Source organism: Ipomoea nil, unplaced genomic scaffold (genome assembly GCF_001879475.1).
Source record: "Ipomoea nil cultivar Tokyo-kokei standard unplaced genomic scaffold, Asagao_1.1 scaffold0987, whole genome shotgun sequence".
Taxonomy (NCBI): domain Eukaryota; kingdom Viridiplantae; phylum Streptophyta; class Magnoliopsida; order Solanales; family Convolvulaceae; genus Ipomoea; species Ipomoea nil.
In genome coordinates, this window is record NW_017617415.1 from 212,612 (window position 1) to 236,330 (window position 23,719).

At 35.6% G+C, this 23,719-nt stretch overlaps 2 protein-coding genes and 1 pseudogene across 2 annotated transcripts; all 3 read right to left on the minus strand.

The window, feature by feature from the left end:
• On the minus strand, positions 1 to 2,028 carry LOC109180001 (annotated as a pseudogene).
• Positions 3 to 23,470, minus strand: LOC109180012 (leucine-rich repeat receptor-like serine/threonine/tyrosine-protein kinase SOBIR1). Its single transcript, XM_019329497.1, has 3 exons — positions 21,555 to 23,470; positions 11,202 to 11,209; positions 3 to 48 (listed from the first exon to the last, which is right to left on the minus strand). Exon 1 carries the CDS (start codon positions 23,468 to 23,470, stop codon positions 21,566 to 21,568), a length of 1,905 nt encoding a protein of 634 aa, XP_019185042.1. The 3' UTR covers positions 3 to 48; positions 11,202 to 11,209; positions 21,555 to 21,565.
• On the minus strand, positions 18,713 to 19,396 carry LOC109180011. Its single transcript, XM_019329496.1, has one exon. The coding sequence runs from the start codon at positions 19,394 to 19,396 to the stop codon at positions 18,713 to 18,715; it is 684 nt and encodes a 227-aa protein (XP_019185041.1).
• Positions 23,471 to 23,719: the final 249 nt, after the last annotated feature.

Here is a 23,719-nt window from a genome sequence, read left to right on the forward strand (position 1 = left end):
ATAGTTGAACTCAAAATCAAAAGTAAAGATGCATGCATGCTAAGAACATTATATAAAGAGTTTATGGTATGTTTGTAGGTGAGGGATGAAAAGTAAAGTGTGGGACTTAGGGTGTATGTTTGGTTATTAGTACTGAATCTGGGATAACATGCACCGGACATCCTTGCTGCTGGCCTGGGCCTTTCTTTGGGATACTCTAGAGTGCAAAAGCAAGCAATCCTCAGAACTAAAAGCATCTGATCCTCGTACCCATTTCCCATCAGTTTAGGATCTATTGCCCTCTTCGGATCCTCCGAAACCATCTTACTCCTCAACCATTTCACCAGAAAAAGCTCCGGTGTCGACTGGAAGAATTCATGGGATGGAAGCTTTCCGATCACCAGAACAGCCAGCAACACCCCGAAGATGTATATATCGCACTTCTCCGTGAACTTAAACGTCTTTTGGTACTCCGGTGCGACGAATCCCGGTGTCCCCGCCACCACTGAGGTGGTCACATGTGTATTAGCCTCCGGCATCACCTTTGCCAGCCCGAAATCAGTAATCCTGGCTTCCATGTCGTCGTCCAGAAGGATATTGGCTGGCTTTAAGTCCCTGTGGATTATCGGCTCCGAGCGGGAATGGAGGTATTCCAGTCCCGTCGCTATCCCCAGTGTAATCCTGTGCCGGCTTATCCAATCCAGTTCCGCATTTCCCTGCGACACTTTCCTCAGAACATCATGAAGGCTCCCGTCTTTCATGTATTCGTACACCAGGTAATGACAGTCCTTATTGGACACGTGTGCCAGTACCGGGAGTAAATTCCTGTGCCTGATTTGCCCCACAGTTTTGATCTCTGATTTGATCTGACGCATCTTTTTGTTTAGCTCTTTGCTCCGCTCTGCGCCATCCTTGTGGGGTAGGTTTATCTTCTTGATAGCTATCATCAATCCAGGAATCTCTGCCTTGTATACATGCCCACACCCACCTCTTCCTATCAACTCAAGCGTGGCCAGCCCGACTTCTTTCTCCAGGAATGACAAGTCCTCTGCTTTATCGATCATGGAACTAAACAGTGTTATCTCCAAGTCATTCTTGTCACGTCCCAGGTAAATCATGAACAGAATGAAGCCGCTTAAAGTCCCTGCAATTGCTCCGGCTAGGAAGACGAGCATCCATCCAGCAACCTTGCGACGTTTGTTCTTTTTGTGGTGGGAATCTGTGGGTGATTCTGGTGAGGGGGCGGGTGCAGATGATGATGATGGGTCACTTCCTTTACTTGCAGAAGGTGGCATTACAGTAGTGGTGGGTTTTCTTCTCTCGGCCAAAACATAACGCTTTGGGAGCCTACTATATTCTGTGGAATCCGCAGATAAGTACTCCAGTTGGGTCATTTTTGGGACTGGACCTTGGAGCAATCTGTTGCCAGAAACATTGAAGAAACGGAGGTTTCTGAAGGATTTCAAGAAGGGGGGGATTTTCCCACTGAACAGGTTATCAGCTAGTGATAGTTTTTCCAGGTTGGGGAAGTATTTGAGGAAGTTCAAGTTCCCAGAAAGCTTATTTGAGGAAAGGTCAAGGACCCGGAGGTGGATCAAAGGCGAGAGTTCAGCCGGAACTTGGCCGGAAAACTCGTTTCTTTGAAGGTTCAGGAATTCCAGCTTCTTGCAAAGAAAGATCTGAGGCGGGATGTTTCCGACGAGCTGGTTGTTGGGAAGAGAGAGCTCTCTGATCTCCGACAGCCTCCCTACGGCCGGAGAAAGATTTCCCCTTGTCTGCTTGTTCTCGTACACTATGCGCACAACTCTCAGCACGCTGGAATTGTTAGCAAACCGCTTTTCGCAGAAGACTCCATGGCCGTAACATGGATTTTGAAGATCACTGTTTTGGTTTTGGGTATAAACGCCCAGGCCTTTTTGAAGAAGAACAAGTGCATCATGGTCTGGGGGGTAGAGGGTTAGCCTTTCCTGAGCAGCATGGATTAAAGTGAAAATCAAGGAGAGAGATAGGGAAGAACGGAAGGCCATTCTGCAGAATTTTCCGGTGGTCTGAATGCCGATTCCTCTGCCTTTTATTATTATAGGATAATAAAAATATAATAATAACTTTTTAAAAAAATGTATCTAACTATATCAATACTTCTCATCATTATTTTGGGTGTTTATTAACCAGCTCTGTTAGCTGGAATAGTGAGTTTGACTAATTGATAACATTAACTAGTTGTAGAGAAATCTTTAATAAATTAGTTGTTAGTTTATAGCTAATTACCAAGACTATGTGGTCTAATGAAACCTGGGTTGGACTTCTATTTGAAAGATTGTGAGTTCAAGCCTTAGTGGAACCATTATTGGTGGACCCGTGTCCACAATGCATTGTGGACATAAGTCCAAAACGACGAAAAACGCGTCATTTCAGTTAAAAAAATTTAATTTTGTCTCGTTAATGGCGTTATTCGTTTGTGCCATTATGAATGTACAGTTATGGGATTATGAATGTACAGTTATGACATTATGAATCTACAGTTATGACATTATGAATGTAAGTTATAAAATATTAAAATTATAAATACAGAATTGTGACATTATTAACTTACAATTATGAACATATAGTGATAAAATTATGAACATAGAGCTCTAAAATTGTGAACATGGAGCTTCGAAAATTATGATTTTACAGTTATTGAATTATGAATGTACAGTTACGAAATTATGAATGTACAGTTATGCAATTATTAATGTACAGTTATGCAATTATGAATATACAGTTATGGAATTATGAACACAGAGCTATGACATTATGAACTTACAATATGAACATATAGTGATAAATTTATGAACATAGAGCTCTAAAATTGTGAACATAAAGCTTCGAAAATTATGAAGTTACAGTTATTGAATTATGAATGTACAGTTACGGAATTATGAATGTACAGTTTGGAAGTATGAATGTACAGTTATTGAATTATGAACATAGAGCTCTGACATTATGAACTTACAATTATGAACATATAGTAATAAAATTATGAATATATACTCCTATAACGAATTTGAAATAAAAAAAAATATAAAAAAAAAATAACAATGCGTAACGGCACTGTTACCCGTGTCCAGCATGCATGCTGGACACGGGTGCAGAGCATAACGATTGAGCCTTTTTGGAGACATTAGTAGTGATCAAATAAGTCAAATTTGACGGATAAGCTAACTATGTTACCAAATAGGGCTTATATCTCTTCATATTTATTTTTAAACACTTGATTATTTGTAAGATAGTATTTGTTATACCATACTTAATCCCACCACCAGATTCAGCCATATGACCACCCATTTGTATTATTGAAGATAGATTTTTAAAATTATTTTTAAAAATACTAAAATATAGAAAAAAATTTACAATTACATAATAAATAAAATATAGTTTATGAATGAAACTCTGAATTGTACGTGCACAAGATCTTGGGATGGCAGAGACAATGATGCGCAAAGAGGCTTTGTATTGGTTAAAGTCCTATAGATTCAAGTCCTTCAACAAGATTATTTTGAAGATGGATTGTCTAAATTTTTGCCTTGTACTAATTTAGTTTTTATTTGAATAATTAATAAGCCAATGTCATAAATAAATAATTGAAGTAAACGAAAATGAATTCGTATTTCAGTCAATAACATTCCTTTGATAGCATGATCGAGTCTCCGACCGTGTGGAAAATTGCACTATTGACTAGAGACCTACCGACCTGTGTCGTATTCATTGCGAAATTTAACCTGCATTACATTTGTCACATCACATTAAAGAGTACCCATAAAAATTCTTAACTTTATTTTCTTTACTTTTCCCTGTTTGATTTATTAATTTATGAAAAAATATGCAGCCACTACATAGTACATAGGACTCCCCCAATTAATTTATTACCTTTACTATAAATTGTATTCAGTCTTTCAACTAGGACTATGTGGTCTAATGGTATCCGGGTTGGACTTCTATTTGGAAGATTATGAGTTTAAGCCTTAGTGGAGGCGTTATTGGTTCTTTGTGTTTTAGTAGGTTGAGAAAGTATATGAACAGATACTACAATGTATTTGTGTTTTAGTAGGTTGAGAAAGTATATGAACAGATACTACAATGTAATAGAGCCAGTAACTTTCAAAAAAAATTGTATTAAGTTCTTTTAAATAAATGTGTAAGATATATTAAATACAATATATTTAATATAATATATATATATATATATATATATATATATATATATATATATATATATATATATATATATATATATATATATTAAATATAATATAATATATCTATAATATATATTAAATATAATATATCCATATATTATATTTATATATTGAGAAGAGAGAGAGGAATGAATGTGATTTTATTTGATGAATAAACTGATTGAATACGTCCTATTTATACTAAAGAACAAAGCCAAAATTTAGGGAGTAAAGCCCATGATTCCATGTACTTCATTTCCACATATTTCTGCACATACACCCACGTTCACATTCACACACCTCACATTTCATTTTAATATTGACTTGGTTTAATTAGTAATAATATTACTAATATTATTATAACATTGCCTCCTTTAAACCAAGTTGGATATATTGGTCATCCCAATTTCCTTCTTCAATTTGAGAAATATCTCTGTCTTCAGCGGCTTCGTAAAGATATCTGCAACTTGACATTCACTTGAACAATACTCTATGTTGATTTGCTTTTCAGCAACCAACTCTCTGATTTTGTGATACTTGATATCAATGTGTTTGCTACGACCATGAAAGACTGGATTTTTGGACAACGAAATTGCTGACTTGTTGTCACAAAAAATAGTCGTAGGTGTTTCCTGCTCGTGTTGTAAGAACTCCAAAATTCTCCTCAGCCAAACTGCTTGAGTAGCACAGTTTGCTGCTGCAATATATTCTGCTTCTGCGGTTGAAAGTGCTACAATCTGCTGCTTCTTTGAAGACCAAGAAAATATGGCTGAACCAAGATAGAAGGCATATCCTGATGTGCTTTTTCTGGTCTCAACATCTCCAGCCCAATCACTGTCTGTGTACCCAACAAGTTCCACAGTTTCATTAGTAGAGTAAAAAATTCCATCATTACTTGTACCTTTGACATATCTCAGAATTCGCTTTGCTGCAGCCCAATGTGATTCTTTTGGTTCCTCCATGAATCTGCTAAGTATTCCAACTCCAAAAGAAATATCTGGCCTTGTTGCCACCAGATACCTCAAACTCCCAATTAAGCTTTTATAAGATGTAACATTCACATTCTTACCACACTCATCTTTGGACACCTTTAACTTTTCAGCTACCGGAGCTGAAGCTGGTTTGGAGTTTTCCATTTTGAACTTTTTCAAAATATCAGCAGCATACTTCTTTTGTGAAATAAAGATTCCACCATCCATCTGAACAACCTCAAGGCCAAGAAAGTAAGACATAAGGCCCATATCGGTCATTTCAAACCTCTTAATGAGTGCCTCCCTGAATTCTAAGATTAACTTCAAGTTATTTCCAGTAAAAACCAGATCATCAACATACAGACAGATTAGAACAATATCACCAGAATTCGTGCATTTGACATACAAAGTGTGCTCATGAGGACATCTCATAAAACCACTTTCAACAAAATATGAGTCAATGCAACCATACCACGCCCTAGGCGCTTGCTTTAAGCCATACAAGGCTTTTCTCAACCTGTACACTTTATTTTCCTCCCCTTTCTTCAGAAATCCCGCAGGTTGCTCAACATATATTTCTTCTTCAAGAAAATCATTCAAAAAAGCAGACTTGACATCCATTTGATGCAATTTCCAATCATTTTGAGCAGCAAGAGAAATAACCATTCGAACTGTATCAAGTCTACTTACAGGAGCAAAAACCTCAAAATAATCAATACCTGGTTTTTGCTTGTAACCCTTTGCTACTAACCGTGCCTTAAAACGGTCAATTTCTCCATTTGACTTGTACTTCGTTCTGTAAACCCACCTCACTCCAATTGGCTTCTTTCCAAGAGGTAAATCTGTTAACTCCCAGGTACCATTCTTTTCAATGGCACGGATCTCCTCATCCATCGCCTTAAGCCAATGAGTTTCTGTAGCAGCCTCCTCAAAAGTTAAAGGATCACAATCTGCAAAGGGAGCAAATTGAACAATCTCTTCATCAGACAGGTCATTATCATGACCCAAAACATAATCTTGCAAGCGAGCTGGTAAATGGCGCTCGCGCTGAGATCGCCGAACTGACGATTCTGGCTGTGAAGGAGACTGGACATTATCTGGAATCGGTTGCTCATCAACAATATTTTCAACAACAGGAATAACAACTGAACTTTCATCTTTAGCTAACCAATCCCAGGCACCATATTCATCAAAAGTGACATCACGACTTATAACAACCTTCTTAGTTTCAGGATTGTATAGTTTATAAGCCTTTGAAGCGTCACTATAACTAATGAATATGCACTTCTCACCTTTATCATCCAACTTCTTTCTCAATGGATCCGGCACGTGGGCATATGCCAAACATCCAAAAACCTTGAGATATTTGATAGAGGGTTTTCTCCCACTTCAAGCTTCTTCGGGCGTCTTATCATGGACACTCTTAGTTGGACACCTATTCAACACATAGACAGCACAAGTAACAGCTTCTGCCCAAAAAGGTTTAGGCAGATCCTTGGATTTCAACATGCACCTCACCATATCCATGATTGACCTATTCTTCCTCTCAGCCACTCTGTTTTGTTGTGGAGTGTATCTAGCTGTCATTTGGTGCTGAATACCCTTTTCTTTCATAAAATTATCACAAGCAATATATTCTGTACCTCTATCAGTTCTCAAGATTTTTACTTCATAACCACTTTGCTTTTCAACAAAAGCCTTAAATTGTTTGAAAACATCACATGCTTCAGACTTTTGCTTCAGAAAGTAAACCCATGTTTTCCTACTGAAATCATCAATGAAAGTAATAAAGTACTTACAACCTCCATGTGAGGGAACCTCCAACAAACATAGGTCTGAGTGAATAATCTCCAACTGTTTTGTAGCTTTCCTTGACTTGCCCACGGGAAAGGGATCTCTATGCTTCTTCCCAATCACACAAATCTCACAGATACGATCAGGGACATTCACAACAGGTAAATCAGAAACAAGTTCCTTTCTCGCAAGATAGTTTAATCCAGAGAAATGGAAATGCCCAAATCGCATATGCCATAACCAATTATCATCACAAACTTCAGAATTAAAGCAAGCAAGGAGAGTATGCTTAATTTTCAAAGGAAATAGTCGATTTTGGGACATATTTACCTTTGCAATCAAAACTCCTTTAGCATCTGCAATGGTACAACACCCCTGAGCAATATGTATCTTATATCCTTTTTCTGACAACTGACCCATACTCAACAAATTTTGGTGTAGTTCAGGAACATAGAACACATCGGATATAAAATTGTGAGTACCATCCTTCAACTGAATAGAGATTTTACCTTTTCACAAAATTGGCACTTTTGACTTGTTGCCAAATGTCACTTCAGACCGGACTGATTCATCCAGTTCAGAAAACAATTCTTTCTTCCCACACATATGGTTACTACACCCAGTATCCAAGAACCATATGTTCTTATCTGCAGAAAAACTATCGCTGGCTAAAAGTAAAGTTTCAGAACTCTCACCAGACTTTTCAGCAATGTTTGCTTGATTTCCACGATTGTTGTCCTCATTATACCAACAATCTGCAATCTTGTGCCCATACTTGCCACAATTGTAGCAATGAAATGGAAATTTACCTTGTTTGGTATTACCTCCACCTCTTCCTTGGTTGAAGTTACCACGACCTCTTCCACTAGAACCTCCTCTTCCTCTTCCACGACCTCTACCAGATCCTCCACCTCTTTGATTAGTGCCGGCCACATTAAGGGTGACTTGACTCTTCAAAGCTTCTTCTGCTAGTGGTTCCGATTTTGACGCAATTCTGTCAATATGACTTTCTACCATACCTTTCAGCTCTGCAATTGATAAGAGCTCAGTTTTGTGTGACTCTGTTATTGAAGCCACCACATGGTCATACTTCATCGGCATAGTTCGAAGAACTTTTTCAACCACTGCACCATCTTCAATTGTATCTCCGTATAATCTCATCTTATTCACCATATCAATAAGACGAGTGAAATACATATCTACTGTTTCTGTAGAGGTCATCTCACAATTATCGTACAACCTTCTCAACGACTGCAACTTAGACTTCTGTGCCCGATCGTCTCCTTTGTGTGACACATTTAAGATGTCCCAAGCTTGTTTTGCTGTTTGAGCACGAGCTAATTGCCCAAAAATGGAATAATGAACACCTTGGTGAATCTGACCCAAGGCCAATTTATCTCGTCGTATAGCGGCTGCATCAGCTCCTTCGGGTAGACCGGGATCAACAAAGCTCCAAAGATTTTGAGCTTGCAAATGTGTGGACATCATAATTTGCCAATAACTGTAATCGAGTTTCCCGTCCAATTTGGGACCCGACCATACAATATTGAAATTTGTAGCCATATTTCACTACGAACAATATCTCGGGGTTGAAAGGTTGACTGGCTCTGATACCAAATGTAAGATATATTAAATACAATATATTTAATATAATATATATATTAAATATAATATAATATATCTATAATATATATTAAATATAATATATCTATATATTATATTTATATATTGAGAAGAGAGAGAGAGAGGAATGAATGTGATTTTATTTGATGAATAAACTGATTGAATACATCCTATTTATACTAAAGAACAAAGCTAAAATTTAGGGAGTAAAGCCCATGATTCCATGTACTTCATTTCCACATATTTCTGCACATACACCCACGTTCACATTCACACACCTCACATTTCATTTTAATATTGACTTGGTTTAATTAGAAATAATATTACTAATATTATTATAACAAAATGTATTTTTGACGCATAAAATATATATCCACTTTGGGCATATTTCTACATTGTTGTCGCTGAGGTTTAAACCTTAGTCTCTTCTCCTTCTAAATATTGCTTATTGAATCATTGGGCTAAGCTCGTGCGGACGTCGTGCTGCTTCTTTATATACACTGTTTGTTGTCGTCAGGGTCGTTCCAATAAAAATTGAGACTGTGCAATATCTTAATTTGAGGTTTTTTAAAAAAAATTAATTTCTATATATAAATAATAGTTGTTCAAAAAGTTATATCGAAATATAAATATTTTATAAAAAATACATCTAAAATTTCACTTAAAAAGTGACATGCGCCGTGCACATTGAGACGCAAAATCATCTACCAAACTTTTGATATAAACTTTTTCCAAAAGCTCATTTTCAATGGAGATTAAAGCTATTTCATTGAGTCTCTCTTGCAACACACTGATTGTAAGTAAGATTTCATCAATTTCAACTTTGAAAAACTCTTTTTTTTTTTTTTTTGCATAGGCAACAGTTATTGGGATAATCAATAATATTAGATATGCAATAGTATCATTTGGAAAACAACCCATCCGTTTCAATGAATTCAATATACTCACTGCTCTTATCTTTTCTTCAACAAAATCTCTCTAAACAATTTTAGCTCAATATACAGTTTAGTTCCATCAATATCACCACATTGTTCATCCCTCTTAAAAGCTGTTAATTGAGATTTGAGAATTCAATTAAAAAATAAAAATAATGGTAATTGCTAATTAGCAGAAGGTCCCGATCGAAGATGCTAATTATTGTTTGAGATTTTGAATTGTAAATTGTCATTATATTCTTAATTTACAATGGTACTTGTCAATTGAAATTTAAGAATTGGTAACCACCAAAAGTATGGAAGGAAATTACTAATTGTGCTCAATTTCACCTTATCACAAATTGAATCAATCTTCTTGCACTTAGTCTGAAATCTTGTATACTATATATACATATAATTTTTTTTTTTAAATATAGGGCCCCCAAAAATTGGAGCCCCTGTGCGATCGCACATGTTAGACATGCTCAGAATCGGTCCTGGTTGTCGTTGTAGGCATGAATGTGTATTAAAAAAAATACAATCAATTTGACATAATTTTTTTATTAATTAAAAGGCTAAATTAGAATAATGAGTCCAGATGCTAGCTCTTTTAAGGCAATAATTTTGTTATTTGTGAAAGTGAAATCCTGTGACAAAATGTAATCTGAAAGTGACAAAATGTGAAAGTGAGATCCTGTTTGACAATTAGTGGTAGAGTGTGATGAGCTTCATTGATTGCTTAAATAATCTGAAGTTTTTAAAAAAAAAAAAAAAAAAAAATTGATGTGAACTGGGGTAGAGGGGTGAAAAAAAAAAAAAAAAAAGCAGCAAAACAAAAAAACAAAACAAAACAAATAGTTGAATCTTTAGGGCATCTCTAATTGTTGAAATTGTTTCTTCAATTTTTTAAATGTCAACTAGAATAGAGGGGTGGGAAAAAAGGGAAGAAACGAAAAGAAAATTAAGAAAAGCAAAAAAATAATAATAATAATTATTATTATTTTACGCGCCTAACTTGCACGTATATAGTGTATACACTTGATGGGCGTGACAAGTATGCTCAACGCTCATGTACTATGACTGTTTTTTTTTTTGGGTCAATGAAACGCACAAATAACTTGTATTTGCAATATGTTTTTTTTATTCTTCTCTTTTCTCACCTCAGCTAAGAAAAAAAAAATCATTAAAAAAATCCATTACAGGGTCGGGTAGTTCTTAGATTCCTACCTCAATTTGTACTTTCTAAGCATTAGACTTAGGGGTGTATTCAATCATGACTTTCATAGAGTTTTAAAGACTTTTATAAACTTTATATAAAAGTTTGGGGTATTCAATTTAAACTTTTATAAAGTCTTTAAAAGTCAGGCGGTATTCAATCAAGATTTTTAAAGAGTCTTTAAAAGTCGTGTGGTATTCGATTAAGACTTTTATAGAGTCTTTAAAAGTCATGTGGTATTTAAAAAGGGGGAATTCTATTTGCACCACCCTAATTGCTATTTACACCACCTATTTAATAGGTGTGATAACTTTTAGGTGGTGTAAATAGAAATTTGCTATTTGCACCACCTTCATTAATTTTAGTCAAACATTATTTTTTTTAACAAATATTTATTATAAATGACATTTTTTCCCCTTAGGTATATGCTTTTAACCCTTTTTCCCTCTTAGTTATTCATGAATCCACATTTGCCTCCTAGTTATATTAAAAGTGGCATGTTTCCTCCCTTTTATGTTTGATAGACATTTTTACCATTAAAACTAAATATTTCATTTATTTTTTCTTCTCCAACAAATCATTAGGGTTGGGGTTCAGCCTTTTGGAATAACAAATCATTGTTTATATGTACGGATGGTCACGGTTTAGTTCAAACAATTTTTTATTTTTATTTTATTGCCAGTTCAAAATTTATTTATTTATTATAAATTTTATTTTTTAAAAAATAATAATTTAATAATTATTTTATTGTACTTTATTTTTTCGATTCTGAATCGTAAGCAAAGCCAATGGGGGTTTGTTTTAATTTGCAATCACACGTGTTATATATTACTCTTCCGAACTTCATAAAAAGGGGGAAAAAGTATGGATTTCTTAGGCTTTCACAGTCATATTGAAGTTGACAATCCATTACGTTCCAATGGCATTTTGGAGTGTGATTTTATATCTAAGATTATATTTGATTTCTCTCTTTTTGAGGAATGCACACCTTCATTAGAGGACATATATACTAGTAATCTACAATTACTTTGATTTAACAGCAATTGGTTTTTATATAATTATTATATATAATATGATTAAGTCAACTATCATGTAATATGATGACATTTCAATTACCATTTCAAATAAATGGTCATAGGTCCGAACCTTGGGAGTGGAGCTTAGATTCTTAGGGTTAAAAATTTTAAAGAAAATATAGAACAAATATAACTAATTGTGAAGGCACAACACAACTTTATTTTCTTATACTTACGATTCAGAACCGAAAAAATGAAATAAAATAAAATAATTATTGAATTTATATTATTTTAAAAATAAGAAATAGAATTTATAATAAATAAATAAATTTTGAATTGGAAATAAAATAAAAAATTGTTCGAAGCGAACCATAATCATCCGTACATATAAACAATAATTTGTTGGAGAAGAAAAAATAAATGAAATATTTAGTTTTAAGGGTAAAAATGTTCACCTAACATAAAATGGAGAACACTTGCCACTTTTAATATAATTGAGGGAGCAAATGTGAATAAACAAATAACTGAGAGAAAAAAAGTGCTATAATCATATAACTCAGAGGGAAAAAGTGTACAATTTTCCCTTAACCGGAAACTTTTAATTCGATTGTTATAGTGTCCGGTTCAGTTAGAACTGAACCGTGGTCATCCATACGGATACGCAATAATTTGTTAGAGAAGAAAAATAAATAAAATGTTTACTTTAAGGGTAGAAATGTCAATTTAATATATCAGGGGAGAAATCGTCACTTTTAGAATAATTGAGGGGGCTAATATGCTAACATGAATAATTCGGGGATAAAAAGTACTATAAGTATATAACTTAAGGAGAAAAAGTACAATTTTCTCTTAATTAAATTTTAAATTAAAAAATTATTAATTACACCTCATAAATGAGGTTTGACCAAGGTGGTGCAAATAGCAAAATGAACTCCCATTTGACTATTTACACCACCTATGTAATTATTAAAAATTTTCACCTTTTTATAATTTCAAGATACTTTATACCTACTTTTGACCAAAGGGTGGTGCAAATAGCAACACCCTTAAAAAGTTATGAACTTTTGTAGACTTTTTAATTTTAAGACTTTTGTAGACTTTTCCTTCTTAAATATAAATAGTTGAAATCCAACCATCAACCCCAAGATTTCAAAATTTTCTTTCTAACTTTGAATGTTTTCTCTCTCTACTTAAACTCTATTTTTCTCCCTATTTAAACTTTATAAACTTATCTAAATTTAATAAAATTAATTTTTTCTTCATTATCCCATATTTTCCTCATACCTAAAATTCTACCAATTTTTTTTCTCTCTCCTAAACTTTACAATCTTCCTCTAAAAATTTGAAATAATATTATTTTTACTTCATTATTGCTTGTTTATATTGATTTTTATTTTTCCAATGAATTTTTTATCCATAACTTTCTCTAATTCTTCCTAAATACATGAACAAAGCAAATTTTTCATCATCAAATTTTAGTATATGTTTCATAATATTCATATAAATACTTATATATTTTGATTTTTATTCTTTTTATGTTTATATTCGTAATATATATTTTTCCTATTTTTAACAAGTTACTACGAATAGCGAACTACTGTTCGCAACAACAATTTGGGGTTACAAACAGTAGCAGCTTCTTGTTGTTCAGAGTCTCTTATTTCAAATAATAGTTCTTTGCGTGATGCCTAGCAATATATCAAGTATAATTTTTATATATATATATATATATATATATATATATATATATATATATTATAAATAATATTAAATTTTTATTTTTTTTATTTTATGCAACTTGTAATTATATTTTTAAATATTTTATTTGATCAATTCTTTTATTATAAATTTTATTATTCAATATTGTTATGAATTTCTAATGAAATAATTTTTTTTATATTTATTAATAATATATATAAGTAATTAGCATATAAGTCTCAACCTACATATTATGGAAATAAGTAATAATGTTGATGTGGGTGAAGAACTATATAATATGAAAATTTTATGATATATTATAAATATTTTGTAAGAAAATTATATATAAATGATAAGAATCAAAATCATTGAAAGTTTGTAAGGATGTATTCAATTTAGAATTTCAATGACTTTGGTAGACTTTTTAAAATAAAAAGTTGATAAAAGTCCATGAATGTTTTTTATATAGACTTTTATAGAGTCTTATAAAGTTTTAAAAGGTTTTGAACGACTCTATGAAAGTCAATCAAAGTTTATTAAAATCTATCATTTTAAAAGTCTTTAAAACTCTACAAAAGTCATGATTGAATACACCCACCTTAGACTTCACAAATAGTGCATGAACTAGTTGTTGACATATGGCTCTGTTTAGTAGAGTTTAGCTTATTTTTATTACAAATAAACTATAAGTTAGCTCTATTTGGTAAAACATGAAAAGTTTAAAATATTATTATTTTGTTCAGTTTTGACAACTTTTAAAACAATAGATTACTCCTTAGCCAGGACTATGTAGTCTAATGGTATCCGGGTTGGATTTCCATTTGGAAGGTTGTAAGTTCAAGCCTCAGTGGAGGCGTTATTAGCTCTTTGTGTTTCAGTAGGTTGAGAAAGTATATGAACAGATACTACAATGTAATAGAGCTAGTAGCCATTCAAAAAAGATTACTCCTTAGCCAGATTTGAGGTTAAGGATAAATTTGTACAAACCAAGTTAGATATTTCAATTAAGTTCAACTTTCCGTGAGAATTGTATACTGACTTTTTTTTTTTTTTTTTGAGTTAAGCTATGAACAAGCTAAGTTGGTTTATTACATGTGGTTGTTTACCAACTAGTCACAAAGTGAGTTTTAATCAGAATGTACTTTCAATTAGTGAGTGTGGACTTTCCATTAAATCAATGTAAGATAAAGTTTATTGGTTATCTTAAAGTTTTTTTTTTTTAAAGTAATTTCAGTTTTCTTAAAAAAAAAAAAAAAGAATTTAAAGAGATAATTCTATTACAAATAGCTATTATCTTTTATTTCAAAATCTTAAGAGATGTATATAACTTTTGAGAAAAACGTACAAAGAGTAGAAAATTATTCCTTTCCTTTAAAGTTTTTTCCCTTCCCTATATGTTTGGTGAATGAATTAGAGATCGTATACTTGTGCGACTAAACAAGAAGATTATACAATATAATTTTAAATTTATTTGGACAATTGTTTGTTTTTTTTTTTTGGTATATTTTTTTACACAAAGTCACAATAAGTTTTATTACGGCCCTGTTTGGTAAAAAATTGGCCTATATATAGGTCAATTTTAGCTTATTTGATCACTATTAATTGTTTAATTTAGTTAAAATATCAATATAAGTGTTTGGTTAATTAGTTTTTTGTAACTCCAAAATGTTAAAATTTAAAAAGTTACTCCAAACAACTTTTTCAATTAGTTTTTTTATAAAAGAAATGAATAAGGGTCAAATTAGCCATCGAACTACACACGAAAATGCAATTGGGCCACTGAACTAAAAAAACATGCAATTAGGTCCCTGAACAACGCAAAATGAAGAAATTGAACCCAAAAGTGACCTGCTTACCTGAAGTGGAGGTTATTTTATTAAAATAATAATTTTTTATTTTATTAAATAATTGTAAATAACAAAATTATTTATTAAAAAAAAAAAAAAAAAAAAAAACCCTCTTCTCCTGGCCGCCGGCAGCCTGGTGACGAAGACGTCCCTTCATCTCCGGCCTGGAGACGAAGGAAGCCCTTCGTCTCCGGCCTAGAGACGAAGGGAGCCCTTCGTTTCCAGCCTGGAGACGAAGGAAGCCCTTCGTCTCCGGCCTAGAGACGAAGGGAGCCCTTCGTTTCCAGCCTGGAGAAGAAGGGACGACGTCCCTAGTCGTCCCTTCTTCTCCGGCATGGAACGTCTGTCTTCGTCTCCGGCGGCCTGGAGGCGATGCGTTTTTTTTTTTTTTTTAATTTTATTATTTACAGTTATTTAATAAAATAAAAAAGTATTATTTTAATAAAATAACCTCCAGTCCAGGTAAGTAGGTCACTTTTGGGTTCAATTGCATCATTTTGCGTTATTCAGGGATCCAATTGCATGTTTTTTGAGTTCAGTGGCCTAATTGCATTTTCGTGTGTAGTTCGATGGCCTATTTGACCCTTATTTCTAAAAGAAATTATACCAAACAGCTATCAGTTAACAACTAATTTACCAAACACTTTTCTACAACAGCTAATGTTATCAACTAGTTACACTCCCTAATTAACACAATCAGCTAACAACTAAGAATTATCAGCTAACAGCTATTTACCAAACAGAGCCTACATGTATTTCAAGTTTATTCATTACCCAATCATAATTTTAAGTGACACTATATATCTTCATTTATTTGTTCCCTTTTAGCCCATCAAAAATATAGGTCACATATATAGCAATAATAGTATGTATACTCTTGAAATATATATAAGCAGTATTTTCCACTTGTTTTCTTCCCACCGACAGGGAATTTCTTTCGTTTTTTCTTAGATTGTGGTACTGAATATCTCATTTTGTCATTATTTTATGTATTAATTAATTATATTATATTTTCTCAAAATCGTTGACTCGCTTCTTGATACAATTTGTTCGCTTAAATTCCATGGGGATTTCCTTCGCCTTTTCTGGAGCAGTGTATTTGCTAATATCAAGACAAATTTGGGACTTGGCAGGGATGCAGTAGTAAATCTTTTTTTGTCATGAAATAAAAGGTAATTAAACTAAAACAATGGTGTTTGGTTTGCTGTAAAATATATTTAATGTTGTGGGCTTGTGGTCATTATCCACCTATTTTCTAGCATAGATGCAGTTACTAAATTGTATGTATATATATATTCATTCAGTTATTAAAACTGTTTCTTCTTCTTCCTCTCTCCTCTATTCTGAATTTTATTGTGCATATATGATCTTATGATTATACAAGATTGATACAAGAATACACTAAAATTACAACACATTATTAGTACGAGACTCTAGCCAATTTAACCTCATCGTCAATGCTTCTCTTCTTCGATATATTCGCAAGGTCATCCCGATTATACCCATCATCACTGTCTGGACCGTCTCATCATCGGTCTCCTTTGGTATGAAAAGGCTTATTACCTTGTTAAAATATGGGTCATATTATGGACAATCAGATGAGAGTAATGTTTTCATTCAGTTCAGAAGAGATAAGAGTTACAATACTATAGGAAGTAGAAAGCACAAACAACTCCTATCTAATAGGTTAGCCATAGAAGACTAAACCAACTAAATACAATAATAACAATACAAATGATAACAATAATAATAATATTACTCACACACCCCCTTAAGCACAAGGGTGGTGAGAAACCACATTGAGCTTGTCACAAAGAGCCACAAACCGGGGTCCTGGAAACGGTCCTGTAAAGAAGAATCTGTAAATGGAAAATAAGATTCATCAAATCGGACATGACGACAGATAAAGACTTTCCCCGTTGTTAGGTCCATGCACTTGTAACCCCTAAAAGACGGGGGATAACCTAAGAAGGCACAGGGTGCTGATCGGTACTCTATCTTGTGCCGATTGTACGACCTGAGATAGGGATAACACCGACACCCGAATACCCTTAGAAACGTGTATGGGGAAGACACTTTGTGTAATCGAGTGTATGGGCTTTCAAATTTTAAAGTTGACGAGGGTAGGTAGTTGATTAGACATGTGGCTGTTTCAAAGGCATAGTCCCAGTATTGTAGTGATACTGAGGCCTCGGCAAGGAGGGCTAACCCGGTCTCAACAATATGTAGATTGCGGCGTTCCATCCTGCCGTTTTGTCCATGTGTGTAGGCACAAGATTGCCTATGAATAATGCCAAGAGATTGAAAGGTTTGTGGAGTTTTTGGTATTCACCCCCTAGATCGAATTGGATGGATTTGATAGAACGCGAAAACTGGCATTCTACCATTACGCGGATGGACTCAAAATTTTTATAAATGTTCGATTTTTGCCTTAATGGATAAAACCAGCAAAATCGGGAGTGATCGTCTACAAACAGTAAGAAATAACGAAAGCCCAAAGAGGAAATAAAGGGGGCGAGGCCACAAATATCAGTGTACAGCAAATCTAACACATTTTGACTAGATAATGCTACTCTATCTAATGGAAAATGTGATGACTTTCCATGATGGCATGCTGTGCACGACCCTCACGCCTCAGACTTATTTTTGGTGACCAGACAATTTCGGAGGACATGGTTCTGGACTTGATTATTCAGATGACCCAACCTGCGATGCAACACCCCAGGAGTGGCCCGGGAGCTTATGAACGGAAAATGTGATTGTGACACCAGAAGCTTGTACAATCCGCCCGAGGCGAGACCCCTAAGAAGTGTCGCCCTGGTGACGGAATCCTTCACAAAGAAACAATTTTTGTGAAATCCGAAATAAACATTATTTTCGTTTGTAAACCGATGTACAGATAATAAGGGAATTGACAGATTGGGTACATGCAAAACATTAGACAAAGACAAAGATTTAAACTGAGATGGAATAGATGCATGGCCCACTCGTGAGATTGTCAACCCTGTGCCGTTCCCGACTCACAACACATCATTGCCTGTATATTCTTCGGACTGCGACATCATTGCCGCCTCCGGTGTAGCATGCGCGGTAGCCTCGGTGTCCAGGAACCAGGAACCTGCCGCCGTTGTGGATGCTTCATCACTGGCGACGACTAGATTCGCCTGCGCCGGTGGTTGAGTCGTATACCGTTTGAAACAATAAACGGATGTGTGCCCGTGGGAGCGGCAGATTTGACACCGGGGAGCACCACCTCTGTCGCGGCCTGATCCTCATCGCCCTCGCCCTTGCCGGCCTCGGTTCTGCCCACCGCGGCCGTTGTGGCCATCTCCAGGTTGCTACCGGCCTCACCCAGCGTAGAAAGTCGCCGGAGAACCCGTAGCGCCTCTGTCATTGGTGTTGACCGGATAGTCATCGGAGGGAATAAACTCATGTGCCTACAGATAGTCCGAAAGCTGAGGGATGGAGACATGTGTACCTGTGACTGTGAGAGTAGACGCCATTGTCCGGAATTCCGGCCGCAACCCCCTAAACACGTACATATTTTGTTCGTCTAGGGAGAGAGGTCGGCCGGCCAGCGCAAGTGCCTCGACGATCAGTTGAGCTCTTCCGAGGTATTCCACCGGAGAGCTATTCCCTTGACGAAGGGACTGAAATTGGCCCAACAGGTTGAGACACCGCGCTCTGGAACATGACCCTAGCGCGGCCGTGACCGAGTTCCACACCTCCCGCGAAGTGCTCCGGCCAACCGCCAGATACATAACTTCATCCGAAAGCGAGGAGATGAGGAGAGACATGATGGACTGGTCCTGCTGCACCCATGCTTTGTACGCGGGATTGGTGCCGGAAGTTGCAGCAGTCGTCACCGTCACAGTGCCAGAGTCGCCGGAGGACGGGGGAGCGACGATGGTAGGTGGAGGGCAAGGGATTTCACCATCTACGAACCCGAGCAGTCCTTGACCGTTGAAAAAGGGAACGAGTTGGGTTCGCCAGAACAAAAAATTGCGGGTGTTTAGCTTAATGGACACAAAATGATGGGCAGAGGAGAGGGTGTTTGGGGTGGTGGCCGGAGTAGAAACGGTGGCGGCAGTCACCGTTCTCTCGGAAGAATTAGTTGACATTGTGATCGGTGAAGGAGAGGAAAAATAGGAAAAATGAACGTTGGCTGACTGATACCAGATGAGAGTAATGTTTTCATTCACTCGACTAATACCAGATGAGAGTAATGTTTTCATTCATAGGTTAGCCATAGAAGACTAAACCAACTAAATACAATAATAATAATATCACTCCTATCTAATAGGTTAGCCAGAAGACTAAACCAACTAAATACAATAACAACAATAATAATAATATTACTCACAAATCAATCAATTGGCATATATATATATATATATATATATATATGATACGGTACTCAAGTCAAGACCCTAACTCCACCACAAAAACTAGCTCATGAGTGGAGATTTGGCTCCAATTTAAGTACTACTCCACAATCTCTTATGGAGCCGATGTGAGATCGTATCAATATACCTGGCTATATTTATTGACTTTCCACGGAAAAATATTTATTTGTTTTAATGAGGATTAATTATGTCTTATGAATTATGATATGCTTTTGGTGTTGATTGCTAATTTAATTACTACTTATACAAATTCATGCATGTCTACAATGATTTAATGAATTTAATTTTTGACCGGAAATGATACATTATTATATTATAGTCCTTGAAGGATTGTCTTGATCAACAAGTGATTATAGTTTAAATTCTAAACATATCATTGCCTAGAAGACTACAAGTCATAGCACTAATTATGAGAGAACAATACTGGGACAATTTCTCAATGCAAAATTGTCTTGGTATAGATTTAAATGTCAATTATTATTTGAAGGGAACACGGAATGTGAGATACTTCCCCTTCCTTAGGTATTCTCACATTCCCTTGTCTTTATTAATTTTTCAATTTTAATCCATTAATTTTTCTCCCATTTAAGACATAGAATATTTTTCAAGTTCAAACTCTTTAGTTAGTTGTTTTTAAATGATTTACTTCTATATTTTATCATTGCCTTATTTATTTATTTTAATTTTAAAATTTTTTGAAATACATAAAAATAGGTTACAAATATTAAAGCAAAATACTCCAAAAAAATAAAAAATAAAAACCTCTTCAACCAAACATGTTTATATTACATACCTCAATTTTAACCAAACGTAGTAATCTAACATTCACAACCATCTAATATTTCCTAAGGTAATCAAACATTCCGTGAACCAAACGCCCATAGGCTTTGTTTAGTAGAATTTATTTTAAACTATTAATAAATTATAAACTTTGTTTAATAAAACATGATAAGTTTAAAATAATAGTTTATTTTGAAACACTACTCCAAATAGCATTTCAAAATGAACTCTTGATTTTTATACTTTTTTTTATTAATGAGTTAATTAATACTATCTGAGGTCCTCCGAATATAGTGATTTTGCCACGTTTAGTCATAAATTTTCAAATTGACCAATGTGGTCTTTCGACTTTCAAATTGTTACCATCCGTGGTCCAAGTTAATCATCAATGGTCCTTCAACTATTAAATTTTAACCAACCATGGTCATTTCAAGAGGACAACGACTGGTTAAATTTTGAAACTTAAAGGAACATGAGTGGTTTACTTGGACCACGAATAGTTAAATTTGAAAGTCGAAGGAGCACAGATAGTCAATTAGAAAGTTTAGAATTAAACATGACAAAACCACTGTACCCGGAAGACTCCATTTGGCATTAACTATTTTATTAATTTATAAAAATGACATCATTTACCATTCATTAATCAAAATCCTAGTATCTTATTTTATTCTTTTATGTCTTTTACACTTATAACGAGTTCAATAATTAATTTTATCAAACACTTTAATTTTAATTAGTTAGTTTATTAACTACTAACTATTCAACATTCAGCTTTAATTTCAGCTTAGGCAATACCAAACAGAGCCTATGAAGAAATGATCAGCTCCATAATTTAATATTTGACAAAGTGAAGGTTTATATTTAAAACAATTTCGTAAAACCAAACTATATTTGGTACAACTTGTAACAAATAAGACCATAAGGCCGGGCAACTTATATAACATCAAAATATATATTTATTTTTAACAAGTGAAATGGATGGCACTTTTGATTTAATTGCAAGTATATAGTCGAAATCAAAATCAAAAGTAAAGATGCATGCTAAGAACATATATAAAAGAGTTTACGGTTTGTTTGTATTGTGGGACCTTAGGGTGTGTTCGGTTATAAGTACTGAATCTGGGATAACATGCACCGGACATCCTTGCTGCTGGGCCTTTCTTTGGGATTCTCTAGAGTGCAAAAGCAAGCAATCCTCAGAACTAAAAGCATCTGATCCTCGTACCCATTTCCCATCAGTTTAGGATCTATTGCCCTCTTCGGATCCTCCGAAACCATCTTACTCCTCAACCATTTCACCAGAAAAAGCTCCGGTGTCGACTGGAAGAATTCATGGGATGGAAGCTTTCCGATCAACAGAACAGCCAGCAACACCCCGAAGCTGTATATATCGCACTTCTCCGTGAACTTAAACGTCTTTTGATACTCCGGCGCGATGAACCCCGGCGTCCCCGCCACCACTGAGGTGGTCACATGTGTATACGCCTCCGGCACCGCCTTTGCCAGCCCGAAATCAGTAATCCTGGCTTCCATGTCGTCGTCCAGGAGGATATTGGCTGGCTTTAAGTCCCTGTGGGTTATCCGCTCGGAGTGGGAATGGAGATATTCCAGTCCCGCCGCTATCCCCAGTGCAATCCTGTGCCGGGATATCCAATCCAGCTCCGCATTTCCCTGCGACACTTTCTCCAGAACATCTTGAAGGCTCCCGTTTTTCATGTATTCGTACACCAGGTAATGGCAGTCCTTATTGGGCACGTGTGCCAGGAGAGGGAGTAGATTCCGGTGCCGGATTTGGCCCACGATTTTGATCTCCGATTTGATCTGACGCATCTTTTTGTGGAGCTCTTTGGTGTCTTCTTGAGTCAGCTCCGCGGCTTCCTTGTGGGGTTGATCTATCTTCTTGATAGCTATCTTCAATCCAGGAATCTCTCCCTTGTATACTTGCCCACACCCACCTCTTCCTATCAACTCAAGCGTGGCCAGCCCGTCTTCTTTCTCCAGGAAAGATAAGTCCTCTGCTTTCTTGATCATGGAACTGAACAGTGTTATCCCTGTGTCTTTCTTCTCACGTCCCAGGTAAATCATGAACAGCTTGAACAGAACTGAGCTTATGAAGCCGCTTAAAGTCCCTGCAATTGCTCCGGCTAGGAAGCCGAGCATCCATCCAGCAACCTTTCGTTTCTTCTTCTTGTGGTGGGAATCTTTGGGTGATTCTGGTGAGGGCGCGGGTGCTGATGATGATGATGATGATGGGTTACTTCCTTTACTTGCAGAAGGTGCCATTGCAGTAGTGGTGGGTTTTCTTCTCTCGGCCAAAACATAACGTTTTGGGAGCGTACTATATTCTGTGGAATTACTGGAATCCGCGGATAAATACTCCAGTTGGGTCATTTTTGGGACTGGACCTTCGAGTAAACTGTTGCCAGAAACATTGAAGAAACGGAGGTTTCTGAAGGATTTCAAGGAGGGGGGGATTTTCCCAGTGAAGAGGTTATCAGCTAGGGATAGTTTTTCCAAGTTGGGGAAGTATTTGAGGAAGTTCAAGTTCCCAGAAAGCTGATTTGAGGAAAGGTCAAGGACCCGGAGGCGGATCAAAGACGAGAGTTCAGCCGGAACTTGGCCGGAAAACTGGTTTCTTTGAAGGTTCAGGACTTCCAGCTTCTTGCAAAGAAGGATCTGAGGTGGGATGTTTCCGACGAGTTCGTTGTTGGGAAGAGAGAGCTCTCTGATCTCCGACAACCTCCCTATGGCCGGAGAAAGATTCCCCCGTGTCTGCTTGTTCTCATACACTATTCGCACAACTCTCAGCACGCTGGAATTGTCAGCTACCCGCTTTTCGCAGAAGACTCCATAGCCGTAACATGGATTTTGGTTTTGGGTATAAACGCCCAGGCCTTTTTGTAGTAGAACAAGTGCATCATGGCCTGGGGGGTAGAGGGTTAGCCTCGCCTGAGCAGCAAGGATTGAACTGAAAATCAAGAAGAGAGATAGTGAAGAACGGAAGGCCATTCTGCACAATTTTCCGGTGGTTTAGTTTGAATGCCGATTCCTCTGTCTTTTATAGCAACAGAACGCCACACTTTGCTTGTGGACAATGGACTCAAACAGGATAATAAAAATATTTTTTTAAAATAATATATCTTTTTTTGAATGCTTAAAATAATATATCTAATTATACCAATATTAATTTTTTGTAAAACTTATTGCTCCAAAATGTTAAAATTAAAAAAGTTATTCAAAACAATTTTTTTTTAAAAA